A 19,299-nucleotide genomic window follows, 5' to 3' on the forward strand; every position below is an offset into this window, starting at 1 on the left:
AAAGGAGCTCGAGCTGTCCTGTGTTTTTTTTTTCCCCCGACGGTTTGCCACAAGGGTTTACACAACGAAGCAGAAAATATTACATATGTTTATATATAATATGAATGTGATTTATTTATTAATTAACGCGTGTTATATAACCTACGACCTAACGTATCCTAACTTAATCTCTAAGTTAATGACAACACGCAGACATTTTTGATTAATGTTTTGCGGTAGGTTTTCTTTTTCAGGTAGAAAATATCATTTAAATGTATTTATATTTAAATTTAAATGTATTTGCGCATATTTATCGATCTATTTAATGTCCTGTAGATTAATGTACAGACACCAGTGAGACTGAAAAGCGGGGGTTTATGGGAAATGTAATTTTAGACGGTTGTTGTACGGCGTTAAATATCGCTAAAACCGGTGCGATTTGTATAAAAACATTCAACACGACAAACAGAATAGAACCTAATAAACTTCATAAACGTGTCAAGGAAGTGTATGTAATAAATTAGGTGAAATCTTTAACATTAGTTAAATGGTATAACCGATTGTCAGAACTTCACTTCCGGGATGTGTGTGACGTGTCACTTTCTTAGCCAATGGCAGTGAGTTTTGTTTTGACCAGAACCAGGAAGTGGTAATGTTTGTGATGGGAGGACTGTGACCAGAATCCTGACCAGAAGTAGGAACGAAACTAACCTAATTATTGAGCTATATTTATCTTTATATCCGTGAAGAACGGCTGTTTTAATTCAAGAGCAGGAATTACAACCGGTGGACATTTTAGAGATGTGTTTTTCTTTGAATTCTGGAGATAACGGGCTTTAGGAAGGAACACGTTTCTTGCTCAGCCCCCGTGTTGTTGTCATGTGAATTAGTTCACAGCTGAAGCTCCGTGTTTTTCCCACGACACACTACTGAAGTGATATTTTATCGTGTTTACAGAACGACGGTAATGTTCAGCCGGATAATGGTGCGTTTTAAACTAGCTAGTTAATTATAGTTAATTATATCTAATCTTGTTTTGGGGGTTATTTTGCTTTACCTGCTTAAACTCATCATCCACCTTACAGGTAAGAAACATGCGCATATAATCAACCAAATAATTACTTCAAATTCATCACACAAGTGGAGCAAATTGCCTTGATTACAATTATGAACTAAAGTAAAAATCTTGCTACATAATAGGTTAGACGTATTAAAATGGGATAGTGTATGATTTTCAATCAATAAATTATTTAGATAATTCACCGTTGTATGCGCATATACAGCGCAGCATTTGCTTTCAGAAACGCAGTCTTGTGGCAGGTGAAACCTATCAATGATTGACACAGAAATGCTTTTAGAGGTCATATGAAATCAATAATGTGTGTGGTTTTTTTTAAACAACTTTTAAATGCTTCCTTAAATGTACATTTTAGTGTTTAATGTGTCATTAATAATGTTTTACTTTCATTTACTTTACATTCGTTTAGCTGTTTGTGGAAACTGTTTCACACATCATGCTCATCACCCCAGATTCTCCTCATTAATGTAGACGAAACACCTTTATGATTACCTTTTGTAATCGATGACGGGATTAAAATTTTTGGGTGAACTATCCCTTTAATGTTCCTGAGAGAATGAAATCCTAAAAAATAAATAAATAAATTTAAATTTAAAAAAATCACTTCAAGGGAGATTTGACTTTAAAAGACATGAGTCAGAAAATCACAGTAAAAAAAAATTCTTATTATTATTTTACTGTTTATGTAATAATACATGATGATTTTTAATCTGGGTAAAAGTGTAGGCGCTTCTTGCGGCTTTACGGGGAAACTCATCGGGGTGTGTTTTGTGTTTAAATGCAGTTAAATGGAATCCGATTAAGGATTATGTAACCTGAGGAGTTTGCATGTCGTGTTTTGCAGATTCGCATCCTGTTAAACTGCTGAGTCACTGAAGCAGGTGGGTTTGAGGACATTTAAGATGTTTGCCAGGAAAAATAAACGTCCTGCGGCTCCCAAAGGCCAAGGAGCTGCTGCTGCCAAACAGGTGAGTGGGATTTCATACGCAGCGAAGAACGCGCCGGAACGACCGGGTCGCGTCGCCGTGTGAACCAGCAGCCGCAGGTGTGTGTAAAACTCTGTGTCTTGCTGTAGATGGGTTTATTCCTCGACTTTAACCCCGAGGACATGATGGATGTGAGCGTGAACGTGGACGATCCGGATCTGGAGGCTGAATTCGCTGCCATTGTGGGGAAAAAACCGACTGCTGCTGCTAAAGCGAAAAAAACCGGCAAAGGTAAAAACAGGATCCAGTCCCAGTGAAGGAGGCATGGCCTCTGTACTTAAAAGTCAGTCCTAAAAGAGGAGGTGTGGCCTAAGTGAATGCCGGCTGCAGTAAAGGAGGCTTGGCCTCTCTGCCTCTCTTATAGTGAAGGAGGTGTGGCTTTTGCATCTCTCAGTCCCAGTAAGGGAGGCGTGGCCTAAGTGGCAGTCAGTCATAATAAATGAGGCGTGGCTTGAGTATTTACTGCTTAATTAACGGTAAATCTGATTTTTTCAGCTCCGTTACCAATGGAGGATATCGAAAAGATGACTGAGGCCTGCATGAAAGACCTCGACGATGATGATGACGACGACGATGACCTCGAGGATGATGAAGACCTCCTTGTATTTTTTTCCTTTATCGTTACTTGTTTCTGTTCTGCTGTCAGTAGCATGTGTGCATGTCTGTCAGTGTGTGTGTGTGTGTGTGTGTGGAGTGTTGTAAGCAGTGTATATGCTACATGTGTTGTAGGCGGAGCTACAGGAAGTGGTGGGTGAAGAGGAAACAGATTCTGGAGCAGAGACCGCCACCTCGCCTGGCATTGAGGAAACTGGGCAAGTGAGGCCAGAACCACAGGTACCATCACAGTCCACACACAGAACCGCAGTGCAGAATGACAACAGATTTTTTTACTGTTGAATTTGTAAATGCATTATAATGTTTCGTTGACTACAATAATATTACTACTATTTCTACTACTAATAATAATAATAGTAATAATAGTAATAGTTGTAATAAGCGTTTCATCATGTAACTGTATCGTAGTAATAAAAACTAAAATGATTCAAATTAGACTATAAATAAATAAATAAATAAATAAATAAATACCAATGAGTCATGATTGAATGCTTTATGATTTAATAAGCATCAGTATTGTGAGCCAGTGAAAACGTTCCTCACCTTCAGGTGATAAAAGTATGACTTCATGTATATACTGATGATGTCACTGTTGTTGCTCCGCCCACAGGACGCGAAGGCGTCGTCCTCCACCCCCCCGGCGGCAGCAGCAGTATGTGGTAGTGTTGAACACACACTTCAGGAGAGAATCGTTATGTACAACACCGCCATAACCAACGCTAAAGCTGCAGGAGAGTCGGGTAAAGCTCGCCGCTACGAACGAGGGCTCAAGGTGCCAAAACATTTCTTCATCTTATTGAATATCTTCAAGATATTCATCTTATCATCACTTCCTGTGCTTTAGGAGAATCTGTGAATTTAGATTTTCTTTATTATTATTAATTACTAGTGTTTTTCTCCGTCAGACTCTACAGAGCATGCTAGCGTCCGTACGTAAAGGAGGAAAGATAAACGAAGCAGAGATCCCCCCTCCAGTGGCGTCTGGTAACCGTGGCGACGCTGTTCCTCCCTCGGCTTCTCCCACATCCGCACCGTCCCCACCCGAGCATAACGAAGAGTCGGACAGCGCTGTGGAGACTTCACCCGTTTCCACGGAGACCATCTCTGTGTCCACGCTGCCGGTTCGGACGAGCGCTAATCTGAAATGTTCTTGAAAGCGTATTGAAAAAAAAAAAGAGCCAATCAGGTTCCATATGTAAATGATGGCCATGCTGCACTGGTTAACCAGGAGAATAGGGTTATAGAATAGGCCTATAGGGTTAAGAGTGTTGTAAATTTGCATATTCATAGAATCTGGATTTCTCAATGATGGGAAATTCGTGCTGATTTTAAGTAAAAATCTAAACGCAAAACAGATTTTCTGTTAACTTTTGTACACTGCAGTTTGATAGACGGGATTTGATTAATTTATTTAAAAGTTGTGCTTCAGAGTGATGTCATTGTTTCTGCGCCGCCCACAGGAAGTGAAAGTATCCTCAGCAGAGACCTCGCCCGTTTCCGTGGAGACCTCCGCTGGTTCTCTGGAGCCGCCAGCCAGCAGTGACGGTCCGTCTGCTGTGATCCTGCCCGAGGAGGAGCGTATCCCAGAATCCCCTGCAGGTGAGTTTGTAAAATGATGAGTGTTAGTTGCTCCGGTTTATTATCATTATAACAACCGTTATTTTTTTTACGTACAGATGCAAAAGTAAGTGCCCCCAGTAAGGAGGCGTTGTTGGAGAGACAGAAGCAGTACAGGATGGCCGCTGTGAGGGCGAAACAAGCCGGAGATCTGGAACAGGCCAAAACACACATGAAGAGCAGCAAGGTGAGAGGAGCGTCTGCACCTGTCTGTCTGTCTGTCTGTCTGCACCTGTCTGTCTCTGTCCATCTCCGTCTGACTGTTTCTCTGTTCTCATACTGCACTTGTACTCTGTTTCTTTAACTGTCTGCCTTAGTCTTTCTCTCTACCTGTCTCACTGAACTTGTCTGCCTGCCTGTTTCTTTCTCATACAGGGCTCATTTAATGCTGTACTTTACCCTCACAGCTTCCTGTCTGTCTGTCTACTCTTGTATACCTACCTCTCTGCATATATGTCTGGGGGTTTTTTGTTGGTCACCCTGTCTGTCTGTCTGTCTGTCTGACCATCTCTCTGTCTGTGTGCCTGTCTATCTGTTTCTTTATTCTCATTCTGTCTGTCTGTCTACAGTTTCTCTAATCTAATAGTTCAGTTCAGTTTTATTAGTACAGTGTGTTTAACAGTGGACATTGTCCTAGAGCAGCTTTACAGAAATATATAAATTCAGGATTTAGATGTTAAATGTTTGAATTTATCCCTATTGGGCGAGACGATATGAGGAAGAAACCTTGATAGGAACCAGACTCAAAACGAACCCGTCCTCATCTGGGTGACACCGGATAGTGCGATTATAAATAAATACACCCCATCTATAAATGTGCTAATACTACATGCTCAAATAGTGCAGTTGTGTAAGCAGGAAATTCATTACAGTTTCTACAGGAAGTCTGTTTTGTTGAACCGCCAACCCTAAGATTAGTGGACAACCCGCTCTACCACCTGAGCCACAGCCACAGGTAATTGTAGTGATAAAGCCATCATTGAATAACTCTTCATATGAACTGAGGTCCAAAGCCATCTTTATGGTGTTTAAGTGGTACCGTCCTCAGTCATCTCAGTGATCTTTAGTCTGCACCATGTGGGGACATCCTCAGCAGCAGCATGTGACTTCTAACTGCTGAGAACTCCAACCAGAAGTAGGACATCAGGATGGATCAGGCAGGTCCGGAGAGCAGAAAGGGTCAGGATCACCGGTATCTCAGGAGTATCATGTGTAGCTGGACAGAGAGAGAGAGAGAGAGAGATTATTAGGTATGCTTATTGTCCTGTAATGGTTAAGGACAATGTACTTTGCGTGAGTGAAAGCAGGGACTCGGGCGAGACTAGCTATGACATCATAACTAAAAGGGAGAACCAGAAGGGAACACAGACATGAGGACTCCCTGGGACATAAGACGACCAGCCACTCCACCATCAACACACCTGGGTGAACGTGTATACAAAATAAATATACACGTATAAAATGTGTACGCGCGCGTGTGTGTATATATAATTTTTTAGTGTAAAAGTGTGTGTGCGCGTGTGTGACGTGGTCACTCGCTGTCCCTCACTCGGTGGCAGGTGTGTGTGTACTGTGATGCTAGTGTGCGGCTCTCAGTATTCCCCCAGTAGGTGGGGTAGTTTGTCGGGGTCCGATAGGCGGCTAAAGTCTGTCTGTCTCTCTGTCTGTCTTTCTGTCGGTCTCTCTCTCTCTGCTTCTCTTTCTGTCTCTCTCTCTGTCTCTCTCTCCATCTCTGTCTCTCTCTGTCTCTTTCTCTCTTTTTGTCTCTCTTTCTGTCTTTCTCTCGCTGTCTCTCTCTCTCTCTCTCTCTCTCTCTCGCTGTCTCTGTCTGTCTCTCTCTCTCTCTCTCGCCCCCTCTCTCTCTCTCTCTGGCTCTCTCTCTCTCTGTCTCTTTCTCTCTTTTTGTCTCTCTTTCTGTCTTTCTCTCGCTGTCTCTCTCTCTCTCTCTCTCGCTGTCTCTGTCTGTCTCTCTCTCTCTCTCGCCCCCTCTCTCTCTCGCTCTCTCTCTGGCTCTCTCTCTCTCTGTTGATAAACAAGACACTGTTCTGTTGTGTCGCAGTACACAGCCTCTTTGTGCAGGTCTAGAAAGAAACTGGAAAATTCTGGAATTTAAAGGCACTTGTTTCCACATGTGGATGTGAGTGTGTGTAAAATGGACAACTGTTAATAAAAACAATTCTGGAGGCAGTAATATTTTGAAAGACCCATGTTTAGGCGTTCTCTTTTCGTTTCATTTCTTTTTCTTTTCTCAGTTGCGTGTGTGCGTGTTGACGCGATCTTCTCGCTGCTAGACTTCCTGCTTTCTGCTCGTCTCAGCACAAACACTAACCGCTTTCCGTGAGGAATGTGAGTCACGAGCGAAGTTACAGAGCACTGCTCCTGTTTTGTCTTTTTCTCTGCCTCAGAGTTTTGATGCTGCGCTCGCGGCGCTGGCGAAAGGAGAGAGCGTGGACCTCGGTAAACTTCCTCCTCCTCTGTCTGGAGGTGAGTCGGAAATCCACGTTCTCCAGAATTCACACGATAAATTCACGGAATTCATCTCCATCCAGAGCAACGTCAATGTTTCCTGTTTAAACTTCCTGTTTTGTAGGCTTAAAGGTCGTAGGTCATTAAGAGTTCAGTTATTCAGCTAGTGAAACCGCTTGAATAATGCTAAACCGGTAGATATAAGCATACATTACTTGATAGACATGTTAGCGTCATAGCTCCTGGGCAGAACTAAAGAATAATACTCCTGCATTATTTGTGGTTTAAAGGAAAGCTTGTTCAGTTTAATATTAATTGCTTGTCGGGTTTTTTTTAACACCCCCCCCCCCTTTCTGCTATAGGGACGGAATCTTCTCCAAAACCAGCTGTAAAGATTTCGCAATCATCCCCGAACATGCAGGGTCAGTACTCTCACTCTGTCTCTAACTGAATGATCAACCAAGGGCTTTTATTTTAAGATTTTATGTTATTTTAATTTACTTTTCATAGTTTTTAAAGGAGTCCTATTTTAAGCCTTTTTTTTACGAGATGAAATATCAGTCTCCGGTGTCCCCAGAATGTGTCTGTGAAGTTTCAGCTCAAAATACCCCACGGATCATTTATTACAGCCTGCTGAAAATGCCCCTTTTTGAGTGGAAGCAACAACACGCTGTTTTGGTGTGTGTCTCTTTAAATGCGGATGAGCTGCTGTGGCCCGCCCCTGTGCTTATAGAGAAAATAAATTAAAAATGAAATATGACATGCTAACATAGCTAGCTAAGGTTTACATGGAAAATTGACCAGAATCGTTTACATAAAAATGGACATTCTTAGCTAGCATGCTAACACTGTGACTAAACTAGCACATCATATATGTGCGTATGGGTCACTAATAAATATGTCTGTGGTACAAACTGACAGGTTTGCAGTGCATTATGGGTAATACGCACGACTCTTAGACCTCAGAGAGAATACCAGTGTATATACAGTGAATATTGTTTTATTTAACTCTCGTTATTTTGTACGTTCAGCACACGAGGCGGCAGTGAATCCGCCCGGACCGGTCCCGCCCAAAACCGTTTTGGAAGCTCTGGAGCAGAGGATGGATAAATACAAAGAGACGTGCGATCAGGCTAAAGCTAACGGCGACGAACGCAAAGCTCGCATGTACGATCGCATCGTCAAGGTAACCGATCACATGACCCCTTCCATCAGTAAACAGTCTGTAGTCTGTTTGCATAAAATGGCCGACTCGATCGTTCCCTTCCGTCCACAGCAATATCAGAGCGCCATCCGCTCACATAAAGCAGGACGAGCTGTTAATTACGAAGAGCTGCCAGTACCGCCAGGTCAGTCTCTCTCTCACACACACACACACACACACACACACACACACACACAGAGACAGACACAAACATGCTAAACTGCCTGTCAGACTCGTCACATTTTTATAAGTACGAATTTTTCATTTGTCATTTGCAATCAGGTTTTCCACCAATCCCAGGACAGGAGGCGATTAAACCTGAGCAGGGATTGGCTGCCGCGCTGGAAACAGCCAGTAAGCTCGCTTCTAACGAGGCAGACGGCGGAGACGACGATGATGAGGAGGAGGAAGAGGAAACAAAGAAAGAAAGCAAACAGGTCTGCCTCTTTACTATTATCGTTAAAAGGATGGATGGATGGACGGTGTAGTAGAGGGAAAGATGGATGGCCGAATGCACACTTAAGTAGACAAAAAGACATGGATTCTTGAGATGGATGGAGGGATAGCTGTATATAAATAAATACACATATTTATGGATGGATGGATGTTTACATAAAGAAAGATGGCTGGACAGCATGGATGGATGGAAACTGAGGAAAAAGACAGATTGACTCTTGAGTAGAAAGATGGATGGATTATTGGATGGATGTATAAATAGTTGTATGAATGGATGATTGCTCGGAGAAAAAGGTGGATGGATGGATGCATGGCTGAACGGACACTTAAGTAGACAGAATGACGGATGGATGGAGGGATAGCTGTATATAAATGCGTACACAGGTTTGTGGATGGATGGATGGATGGATGGATGGATGTTTGCATAAAGAAGAATGGATTTACACTTAAGTAGCCAGATAAATGGATGAATGTTTAAGGAGACAAAATATATAGATGTATGGATGGAGAGAAGGATGGGCACTTAGACAAGCAGAAGATATGGATGGATGGAATAGATAGAGAGAGACGAAGAAATGGAAGGCTGGATGGATGGATATATATGTGGAATGATATAATCACGGATTCTTCAAGTTAATGAACGTATGAACCGACGATGTTCTGTCTGATGTTCAGCCCAAAGCTCCAGCAGCAGTGGAGAAGCAGAAGAAGCAGACGATGGCGGTTCCTCAGGCAGTCCAGCGTCCTAAAAGAACTCCTTCACCTTCACCTGAGAGACCTACCAAGAACGAGAACCCGTCTTCCACAGGTCAGTAGAACTCCTCCATCCTGTGTTTCCTCCTCAGAGTTTTCAGCAGAACAGGAGTGGAAAGAAACCTTCTTTTTGGTTCTTTAAAGTTCCAGGAGAGCAGTTTAGTTTTCAGGATTCTGTCGTGACCGTCCTCCTTCCTGCTCAGTGACCGTGTTTATCTTTCTCAGTGACGGAGCAGGTGGAGATGTTGGAGGCTCGGAGGAAGCAGTACATGAAGGCGGCGCTGCAGGCCAAACAGAAGAACGACATGGAGCAGGCCAGGGTTTATTTACGCACAGCCAAGAGCTTCGAGCCGCTGATTACTGCAGCACGCAGCGGAAAACACGTCGACCTCAGCAAGGTGAGGAAAACTACACCCACCAGATATAACAGACTGACTCCTCATAATGGGGATAGAGGGATGGATGGTTAGACAGACAGACAGACAGATGGATTGGTTAGATAGACAGGAGGAGGGATGGATAGACAGACAGACGGACAGACGGACGGACGGACGGACGGATGGATGGTTAGACAGACAGATGGAGGGATGGATGGTTAGACAGACAGACAGACAGACGGAGGAAGGGATGGATGGTTAGACAGACAGACAGATGGAGGGATGGATGGATGGTTTGACAGACAGACGGATGGATGGATGGTTTGACAGACAGACAGATGGATGCATGGTTTGACAGACAGATGGATGGATGGTTAGACAGACAGACAGATGGAGGGATGGATGGATGGTTTGACGGACAGATGGATGGATGGTTGGACAGACAGACAGATGGAGGGATGGATGGATGGTTTGACAGACAGACGGATGGATGGATGGTTTGACAGACAGATGGATGGATGGTTAGACAGACAGACAGATGGAGGGATGGATGGATGGTTAGATGGAGAATGAACATAACGAGAAGAAAGAAAGAATGAGTGAGTGAATAAATACAAGTGTGGAAAAATCCAAAGGTGTGTATGTGTGTGTCACAGGTCCCGTCTCCCCCTGCCGATGAGGACGAGGACTTCATCGTGGTCCATCACAGTGAGGTGGAGGTGTCTGAGAGAGCTGAGGAGGTTTACACTCAGCTCAGCACCATGCTCAAGGAGCAGTACGAGGTGACGCACTGACCCCTGAACTGTGACATCATCACCCAGGTCATCTCAGGTCAAACCTGCACCTGCTATACATCCTATCATCAGGGTTTTCTTCTCTTTCCTCTTTAGAAATGTATGACTTACTCCAAGCAGTTCACTCACATGGGGAACATCGCTGAAACAACGAAGTAAGAACACACACACACACACACACACACACACTCACACACAGAGATCCTGACTCATCACATTGTGAAAGGTCAGTTCTATAATGTTCTGCTCCTCCTCGTAGATTTGAGAACATTGCAGAGAGATGTAAGAAGAGTCTGGAGATCCTGAAGCTGGCCCAGAACCGAGGACTCGAGCCTCCTAAGCACCACTTCGAGGAGAGAACGTATCGCACCGTCAGGTACACGTGCACACGTCACGTTAGCATTTCCTAATAATCACCAGATCCTGCTCTTTTTAATACAACTGCACGCATGGGGCTTTTTTTTTTTTTTTTTTTTTTTTTTAAAGTTTAAACATTAATGAAATTTTTGGCATGCTAGCGTTAAAATGTGTCAAATATTTGTTTAAATAAATAAATAACTGTCTTTTCACTTTTTTTTCCTAATTTTGTTGCGTTACCTTACAATCCCGAATTTTTTTTTTCTCAACAGTAAACACAAACAAACAAATAAAAAAAGACTGTTTCATAAAGTGGTGCAATTAATTAAAAAAAAGGCTCATTTATGTAATATAAATTATATACTACTCTGGTCTGTTATATTTTTAACACTATTATATATAAACATAAAGTTATATTTTCTTTCTTGTGTGTGTGTGTGTGTGTGTATGTGTATATATATATATATATATATATATATATATATATATATATATATATATATATATATATGATTATAAAATGATATTATAAATAAGAATATATACAATTATAAAATAATACATTTTTGTTAATTTATATATCATATGTATTTTATGGCCCGAGAGAGTACATGAACTGTGATATTTTAGTTTTTATTTATTTATATATATTTATATACGTTTATTGACCTTTTTAAGTGATTGTATAAAAAAGTCATCTATTTTAGAGTAAAGACTGTAATGTCATATGAGGGAGAAGTAAAAAAAAGTGTGTGTGTGTGTGTTTGTGTGTGGCGCGTGTGTGTGTGTGTTGAAGGATCTTTCCGGAGCTCAGCAGCAGTGACATGGTGGTGATGATAGTAAAAGGAATGAATCTTCCGGCTCCCCACGGTACGTCCGGTGTGTGTGTGTGTGTTTTTTCGTCGTTAACCCGGTCAGAGTTACAGGGATTATTTGTCCTGTAATAAAACTTAAAGAAGATTATTAGAGTTTTGTTTTATCCAGAAGAGGACTGTAACGTTCTTCTATCTTTACTTTGCGTCCGCAAGGCGTGGCGGCGAACGACCTGGACGCGTACGTCCGGTTCGAGTTCCCCTACCCCAGCACAGTGAGTGTCTCTCACACACAGCAGGACCTTGTAATCTCACACTGTAAATCCTAATCCTGGATCGTTTCACACGGATAGATCTTTACCGGCGCGTGGATCGAATGGTTTTTTAAATAAATACACATGCAGTTAGACTAATGAATTATTTTATTTGAGGTGAGGTTTTAATCCACACGATGTGGTGATGTAAATGCTTTGGTCTGTTCCAGGATCAGCCTCAGAGACAGAAAACTGCGGTGATTAAAAACAACAACAGTCCCGGTGAGTGGCGCGGTCGAGCAGGTCGTCCTCCTGCGGTTTGTAAACGTTTAGAATAAAGAAGCGGGTTTGATTCGGTCGGGTTAACAGTTGTTCGATCGTCTCACTCCGGCTGCGCAGGTATGACGCAGGATGTAACCCTGTGATTTTTTTTAATGTGGATTATTTTTAATCCGCTTCACGTTGTTTTGACGCTGTAGAGTACAACCAGAGCTTCACCTTAAACATCAACCGTAACCACCGCAGCTTCAAGAGAGCGGTGCAGACCAAAGGCCTGAAACTGGAAGTGTTTCATAAAGGGTGAGACTCCGAGAACACACACACACACACATCTTCATCTGGGCAGCACACACACACACACACAGTCTGGTTGATGTAGTTTTATTATAAGCAAATATATTTATTACTTAATACTTAAACACAGGTCTAAGCTAAAATTCTTTACATAATGTTAAAGATTATTATTAACCATGATATTTTAATTGAATCAAACCCTCCCTCTCTCTGTGTGTGTGTGTATGTGTGTGTATGTGTGTGTATGTGTGTGTATGTGTGTGTATGTGTGTGTATGTGTGTGTATGTGTGTGTATGTGTGTGTATGTGTGTATGTGTGTGTGTGTGTGTGTGTGTGTGACAGTGGCTTCCTGAGGAGTGATAAACCTGTAGGAACAGCTCATGTTAAACTGGACAAACTGGAGACTGAGAGTGAAGTGCGTGAGATAGTGGAGGTGAGCGCTGACTGATTCACTGACTCACTGATTCACTGACTCACTGATTCACTCATTAACTGACTTCATTGACTAACTGACTCACTAGATTACTGCAATCCTGATGTGTACTCTCTCTCTATCTGTGTGTGTGTGTGTGTGTGTGTGTGTGTGTGTTAGGTGATGGATGGCCGGAAGCCCACAGGAGGTCGAATAGAGGTCAGGGTTCGTCTTAGAGAGCCACTGAGTGGTCAGGACATGCAGTCGGTCACCGAGCGCTGGCTGGTGCTGGACCAATCACACGTCAGTGTCGTAGAGCTCGCTCGCTCTCTCTCTCTCTGTTTATATGTCTCTCTCTCTTTCAGTCTCTTTTTTTTCTATCTTTCTCTTCCCCCTCTTTCTCTGTCTCTCTCTATCATTTGTGTAATATTTCGAAATCGGGAGACTCGGATCTCGGCTTTGGAGCGTCATAGGAACGTCCAACTTGGATTCCTGTCTTAGTCTCGACTTCCTTAACCTGTGGAGTGAATTTAGGGAAAATGAGAGTTAGATTTTTCACTAACTAACCCCTTACTGTTTTTTGGGGGGGGGGGGTTTTACTAAAAATCTGACTTTCTCAGATTTTCCCCAAATTCACACCACGATAGGAAATCACAGAAAGTCTCGTTTTTTGTCGTAAAAACAATAAGGGGGATATTTTTTTGGGTGAAAAAATGAACTTTCTCAGATTTTCCCCAAATTCACAGCACATGTTAAGGAGGTCGAGACTAAAACAGGATGAACAGGGTTGTTGTAATGACTGGAATATACTGAAATTGGGAACCTTGTATCTCGGCTTTGGAGCGTGACAGGAAGCTCAAACTCAGCTTACCGAGTTAGTCTTGACTTCCTGAATCTGTGGTGTGAATTTGGGGGAAATCGGAGAATGTCACATTTTTTGCCTCAAAAAACACAAATACTAACCCCTTACGTTTTTTTTGATGAAAAATCTGACTTTCTCAGATTTCCCCCAGATTCACAGTGTGGATTAAGGAGGTCAAGACTAACTCGGTAATCCACGTTTGAGCTTCCTGTCACGCTCCAAAGCCGAGATACAAGGTTTGATGTAATGACTGGAATATACTGAAATTGGGAGCCTCGGATCTCGGCTTTGGAGCGTGACAGGAAGCTCAAACTCAGATTACCGAGTTAGTCTTGACCTCCTTAATCTGTGCTGAGAATCTGGGGGAAGTCTGAGAAAGTCGGATTTTTCATCAAAAAAAACGTAAGGGTATTTGTGTTTTTTGAGGCGAAAAATGTGACATTCTCCGATTTTCCCCAAATTCACACCACAGATTCAGGAAGTTAAGACTTGGACAGGAATCTGAGTTTGACGTTCCTGTCACGCTCCAAAGCCGAGATCCGAGGCAGAGACCCACCCTTTCGGAGGCGAGCGATGTTTGAATTTAGATTTGATGAATTCTATGCAAATCAGGTATACGCTTCGACAAATACCTCATTTGAATGTTTAATAAAACTGTATTATTATTCAGCTGCGTATAAACCTTATAGACGTTTACAAATCTAAACAAAACAAAATAATTTGATTCATGACCCCTCACTGTCAGTAGGGGGCAGCATCACAAGCCAGGCACGGACGAAGCCACTCAATTCGCTTAACACCGTTTTCCCAGCTCTCTAACTTCCATCATGGCCACCGGAAAATCTCCAGAAATCCTTCCCGTTACTGCTAGTAGATTAAATAATAAAAATGACCACAGAGTAAATCCCGAAAACATGAGGAGTGTTGAGTTTGGATTCTGCATTTTGACGGTATTATAAAAAAAGTCTACATTCAAAAATGCAATCGAGTATTATTTGATTATTTACTTATAATATTTTCTCTTTCTCTTCCCCCTCTTTCTTTCTCTCGCCGTCTCTCCATTTTTCTGACTTTTTCACTCGAATATGATTTCTGTAATAAATGTAGTTATTGTAAATGTCTCCATTAATAATGATTAATAAATAACAATAACGATAATTCATGCTCATACTGATTACAGTAATACACGCGTTATTGAGATGTTCCTCTGTCTTCTCTCTCCTCAGTCGATCTGATCTTCACTCCGTCTGATCCGCTGTGATGTCACACTCGGACACGCTGCTGTTCCTCGTCCTTCGTTACAAAAGTTGGGAGAAGACGTCACAGTTTCACATCAAAACCACACGGCGGCGCTGTTCACACGTTCAGTCCAGCACGGGAAGAAAAAAATAAAAACACACAGCTGGGGTGATTCATGATACACAGTGAGATTAGATGAGCGAGTTATCTCTCACACACACTCACACACACACACACACACACACACACACACACCTCTGTATGGACTTTATTGATGTTGTGTGTGAATCTGAGATGCTGTTTGTGATTAAAGTGTGGCTCAGTGACGTTTAAACCGCACTTATGCACTAATACCAAAGCGATGGGTGTAGCTGGAGCGCGACGTGGTACGATTATTTAACCTGCTGTATTATAGCACAACACTGCTGTAACATTTAACACGCAACTGATTTATCTATGCAAAGTGCTCGTGTCGGTTCCCTCAAACACCGCAATGGTTTTATAAACTCATTTGTATGTCATGAAGCAAATCCGCTGCACGGAGAGACACGGGTTTAACCACACGCCAAAGCCATAATCCGCACTCACGCAAACCCAAATGATTACAATACGCATATTTATTACAGGAAAACACTTCAACGCGCTGCTAAGCTAGCATTTAGTGTGGAATCTCTTCTTCCAGTGGTGGTGTTTTTTTGTTTTTTTTAACGCGCCCTTGTCCACTTCCAAGCCCTCGGAGTACTTCATCCTGAGACGGATGGAGATCGTCATGAAATTTCAACAGCGCCACCTGCAGGACCGGAGCACTCGTACGCGACGAGTTCGTAGCGTCACGAAGGCGGTTTCATTTTCTCACAAAACTCTCCGAGGTGTCGTCTTCACGTTACGTACGCCGAAGAGGCGTGAAAAAAACGTACCGTTATTTTATTTAAGTTTACGTTTGTTCGAGAACTGACCGTGCGTTCGCTCCCGCTAGCGAAGTGTGAGCTAATTTGCGTGAAACGTCAATCGTCAAAGCTCCGTCTCACGACCCTAGACAAAAATTGCTTGCTGGTGCGAACAGCTGGATCTGTAAGGAAATTAGATAGTACGTTGTTGTTGTTTTTGTGTTTTGGAGAACTTCTACAGTTCTTCTGTTCTTCCTGCACTTAGGTTTTTATCTTAAAAGCGCGGAAAAATCGCCGGAAACGGAATATTCGGAAATCGCATAAAAATGTTTTTTTTTTTTTGAAAGTAGGGAACGTACGATTTTTAAAATCTGCGGAAGTGGACGAGGGCGCGTTCTAAACTTCGGGATGATTACTCGCACGCACTTTTCGGCTGCTCTTCCTGCACTTTGACGTGGTTTCGCGGTGGTGGTTCTGTCGCTCTTCAGGCTGTTCGCCAGGTTTACATGTAACGCTCTGCTGAGCAAACCAGACACGCTCGTATTTTTATTATTATTATCATTAGTGTCCGGTTTTTCACTTTAGATAGTATATAACATTGTCCGAGTCTTGCCAAACTAAGTGGTTGCCATGGTAATATGCTCTGTTTAAAAATAGCTTTGACCCGTCACTGACGGGCGTGCGCTGATTAATCGGTTATACGATACATCACAATATTTAGCACACGATATTATAACGAGCGCTTCCCCCTCACCGGACGCAGGATAAAACGTTCACGTTTTAGGAGAAAGCGAACCGCTACGATAAACACGTTCTACGAGCAGCAGTGTATGTTACCGTGGTAACGCTGTAATCCATGATGAATAATAACAGCTTTATTAATTTATGCTTTAGTCTGTAGTTTCGCTGAGGAGAAGAAAAAAAAAACAAATGTCTGCGCTCTTTGGCGTCGAAAAACAATTAACACCCCAAAAAATGTTGTTTTTTTTTATTCTTCTATAAATACACACACACCCAGGTCTTCGTATGTGTGTCGTAAACGATCTCGTTCATCTCCGTTAGCTACTCCGCTTTAAGATTTTAGGAGGCGGGGCCTAGATAGGGGCGGAGTCATAGAAATCAAAGCCGGTGGGGGGGGTCGTAAAATTTCAGCGGTTAGCAAGTGGGTGTGGTTTATAATATTCAGTGGGTGTGGTTTATAATATTCATTAACCTCATATCTTCAGTGTAAAACTACAGCCTCCAAACACGTCGAGTTTTTTTGAGATAAAGGCGGACGTTTTGGACATTTTAGTTTCTTTAAATTCCGAATACGCCAAGAGTTCATTTCACTACTTTATCGTTCTTCCATTTCAAAGTTGTAGTAATAACTCCGGTATCTTTTATTGTTGTATTTGTTTTTTGGTGTTTTTTTTTTGCTTAGAAGTGAACGTGCCATTAATCAGTTCTTCAGTGTGTCTCAGTTATCCGCTATATCATCACCCCTTGTTCCAATCAGCAGTAGGCTGCCTAAGTAGGGAGCAATGTTTAAGTCTACCTGAATGTTCCCTCGTTTCGGACATCACCTTTCCGTCTTTTCCGGAGAAAACAATCCCATGATCCTATTCTGAAAACGCTGATATGGGAACTGAATACTGGCACACGCTGGGATTTCCACACACACACCCACACACACACACTCACTGAGCTGGAATTAAATAGCCGTGTGTATGTGTAGAAAACGTTGACCTGAGCTGATGAAGACGTCGTGGTGTTTTTTCTGAAAGCTTCATGACGGAAGCTGAAAGCTGGATTTTTCAGACTGTTGTAGAAAGTTTGTGAATTAAACTTCCTTTAGCAATAAAGATTGAAAAGACGCGTCTGTGTTTCTCTCCTAAGTGTCTGTTTTAGCCAAATCACCGGTTCAAACCCCGGTTCTCCTCACGGCTCAGGTGGACCCGTGTGGTGGAGTTCACGGTACGACGACGATCCAGGCCAGAGTTTGGACTTCGATTCTTACGGCTGGAGGAAGACTGAGACGTGTCTCGCTTTTAGTTCATGTGAGAAGGTATGAGGTGAGCGTGATGATCTCTCGAGGTTGTGTTTCAGACGATGGATCACCCTCCAGGAAGTGAGGTCAGAAAGGCAGTATGATCTCTTCTGAGGGACGTGGGAGGCGGATGAAGGGAAAGAGGAGTAAAGTGAGTATCGTGAGACCTGATCACCCGAGTACCGATCCCTGAGGGACACCCGCACTGTGTCTGTGAGGAAGCCGAGCACGTAACATAAACCAGACAACTGATTTTCACACCGGTTAGTGTGTTTCTTCATTTGTGATATTTGCTTTGTGTAATATTTCGAAATCGGGAGACTCGGATCTCGGCTTTGGAGCGTCATAGGAACGTCCAACTTGCATTCCTGTCTTAGTCTCGACTTCCTTAACCTGTGGAGTGAATTTAGGGAAAATGAGAGTTAGATTTTTCACTAACTAACCCCTTACTGTTTTTTGTTTTTTTTTTTACTAAAAATCTGACTTTCTCAGATTTTCCCCAAATTCACACCACGATAGGAAATCACAGAAAGTCTCGTTTTTTGTCGTAAAAACAGTAAGGGGGATATTTTTGTGGGTGAAAAAATGAACTTTCTCAGATTTTCCCCAAATTCACAGCACATGTTAAGGAGGTCGAGACTAAAACAGGATGAACAGGGTTGTTGTAATGACTGGAATATACTGAAATTGGGAACCTTGTATCTCGGCTTTGGAGCGTGACAGGAAGCTCAAACTCAGCTTACCGAGTTAGTCTTGACTTCCTGAATCTGTGGTGTGAATTTGGGGGAAATCGGAGAATGTCACATTTTTTGCCTCAAAAAACACAAATACTAACCCCTTACGTTTTTTTTGATGAAAAATCTGACTTTCTCAGATTTCCCCCAGATTCACAGTGTGGATTAAGGAGGTCAAGACTAACTCGGTAATCCACGTTTGAGCTTCCCGTCACGCTCCAAAGCCGAGATACAAGGTTTGATGTAATGACTGGAATATACTGAAATTGGGTTCCTCGGATCTCGGCTTTGGAGCGTGACAGGAAGTTCAAACTCAGATTACCGAGTTAGTCTTGACCTCCTTAATCTGCGCTGAGAATCTGGGGGAAATCTGAGAAAGTCGGATTTTTCATCAAAAAAAACGTAAGGGTATTTGTGTTTTTTGAGGTGAAAAATGTGACATTCTCCGATTTTCCGCAAATTCACACCACAGATTCAGGAAGTTAAGACTTGGACAGGAATCTGAGTTTGACGTTCCTGTCACGCTCCAAAGCCGAGATCCGAGGCAGAGACCCACCCTTTCGGAGGCGAGCGATGTTTGAATTTAGATTTGATGAATTCTATGCAAATCAGGTATACGCTTCGACAAATACCTCATTTGAATGTTTAATAAAACTGTATTATTATTCAGCTGCGTATAAACCTTATAGACGTCTACAAGTCTAAACAAAACAAAATAATTTGATTCATGACCCCTCACTGTCAGTAGGGGGCAGCATCACAAGCCAGGCTCGGACGAAGCCACTCAATTCGCTTAACACCGTTTTCCCAGCTC

General features: G+C 42.5%; 1 protein-coding gene across 2 annotated transcripts; it reads left to right on the top strand.

Moving 5' to 3' along the window:
• Positions 1-302: 302 nt before the first annotated feature.
• Positions 303-17,579, top strand: cc2d1b (coiled-coil and C2 domain containing 1B). Of its 2 annotated transcripts, none has more exons than XM_053651310.1 (26): positions 303-1,064; positions 1,902-2,025; positions 2,133-2,274; positions 2,539-2,645; positions 2,773-2,877; positions 3,269-3,430; positions 3,564-3,779; positions 4,119-4,257; positions 4,335-4,462; positions 6,681-6,759; positions 7,104-7,163; positions 7,773-7,927; positions 8,018-8,090; positions 8,228-8,382; positions 9,077-9,209; positions 9,380-9,552; positions 10,188-10,313; positions 10,422-10,480; positions 10,585-10,701; positions 11,479-11,552; positions 11,711-11,769; positions 11,979-12,030; positions 12,228-12,327; positions 12,665-12,755; positions 12,915-13,037; positions 14,823-17,579. In XM_053651310.1, exons 2-26 carry the CDS (start codon positions 1,960-1,962, stop codon positions 14,829-14,831), a joined length of 2,703 nt encoding a protein of 900 aa, XP_053507285.1. In that variant the 5' UTR covers positions 303-1,064; positions 1,902-1,959; the 3' UTR covers positions 14,832-17,579. The 2 variants fall into 2 exon arrangements, with proteins under 2 accessions (XP_053507285.1, XP_053507286.1); XM_053651311.1 differs by having other exon boundaries at positions 303-673.
• Positions 17,580-19,299: the final 1,720 nt, after the last annotated feature.

Source organism: Ictalurus furcatus, chromosome 20 (assembly GCF_023375685.1).
Source record: "Ictalurus furcatus strain D&B chromosome 20, Billie_1.0, whole genome shotgun sequence".
Classification (NCBI taxonomy): domain Eukaryota; kingdom Metazoa; phylum Chordata; class Actinopteri; order Siluriformes; family Ictaluridae; genus Ictalurus; species Ictalurus furcatus.

Coding starts and splice junctions, on each gene's coding strand:
- cc2d1b (XM_053651310.1), top strand. CDS start 1,960: ATGTTTGCCAGGAAAAATAAACGTCCTGCGGCTCCCAAAGGCCAAGGA. Junction 10,481..10,584: donor AACATCGCTGAAACAACGAA/GTAAGAACACAC, acceptor TCCTCCTCGTAG/ATTTGAGAACATTGCAGAGA. Junction 10,702..11,478: donor AGAACGTATCGCACCGTCAG/GTACACGTGCAC, acceptor TGTGTGTTGAAG/GATCTTTCCGGAGCTCAGCA.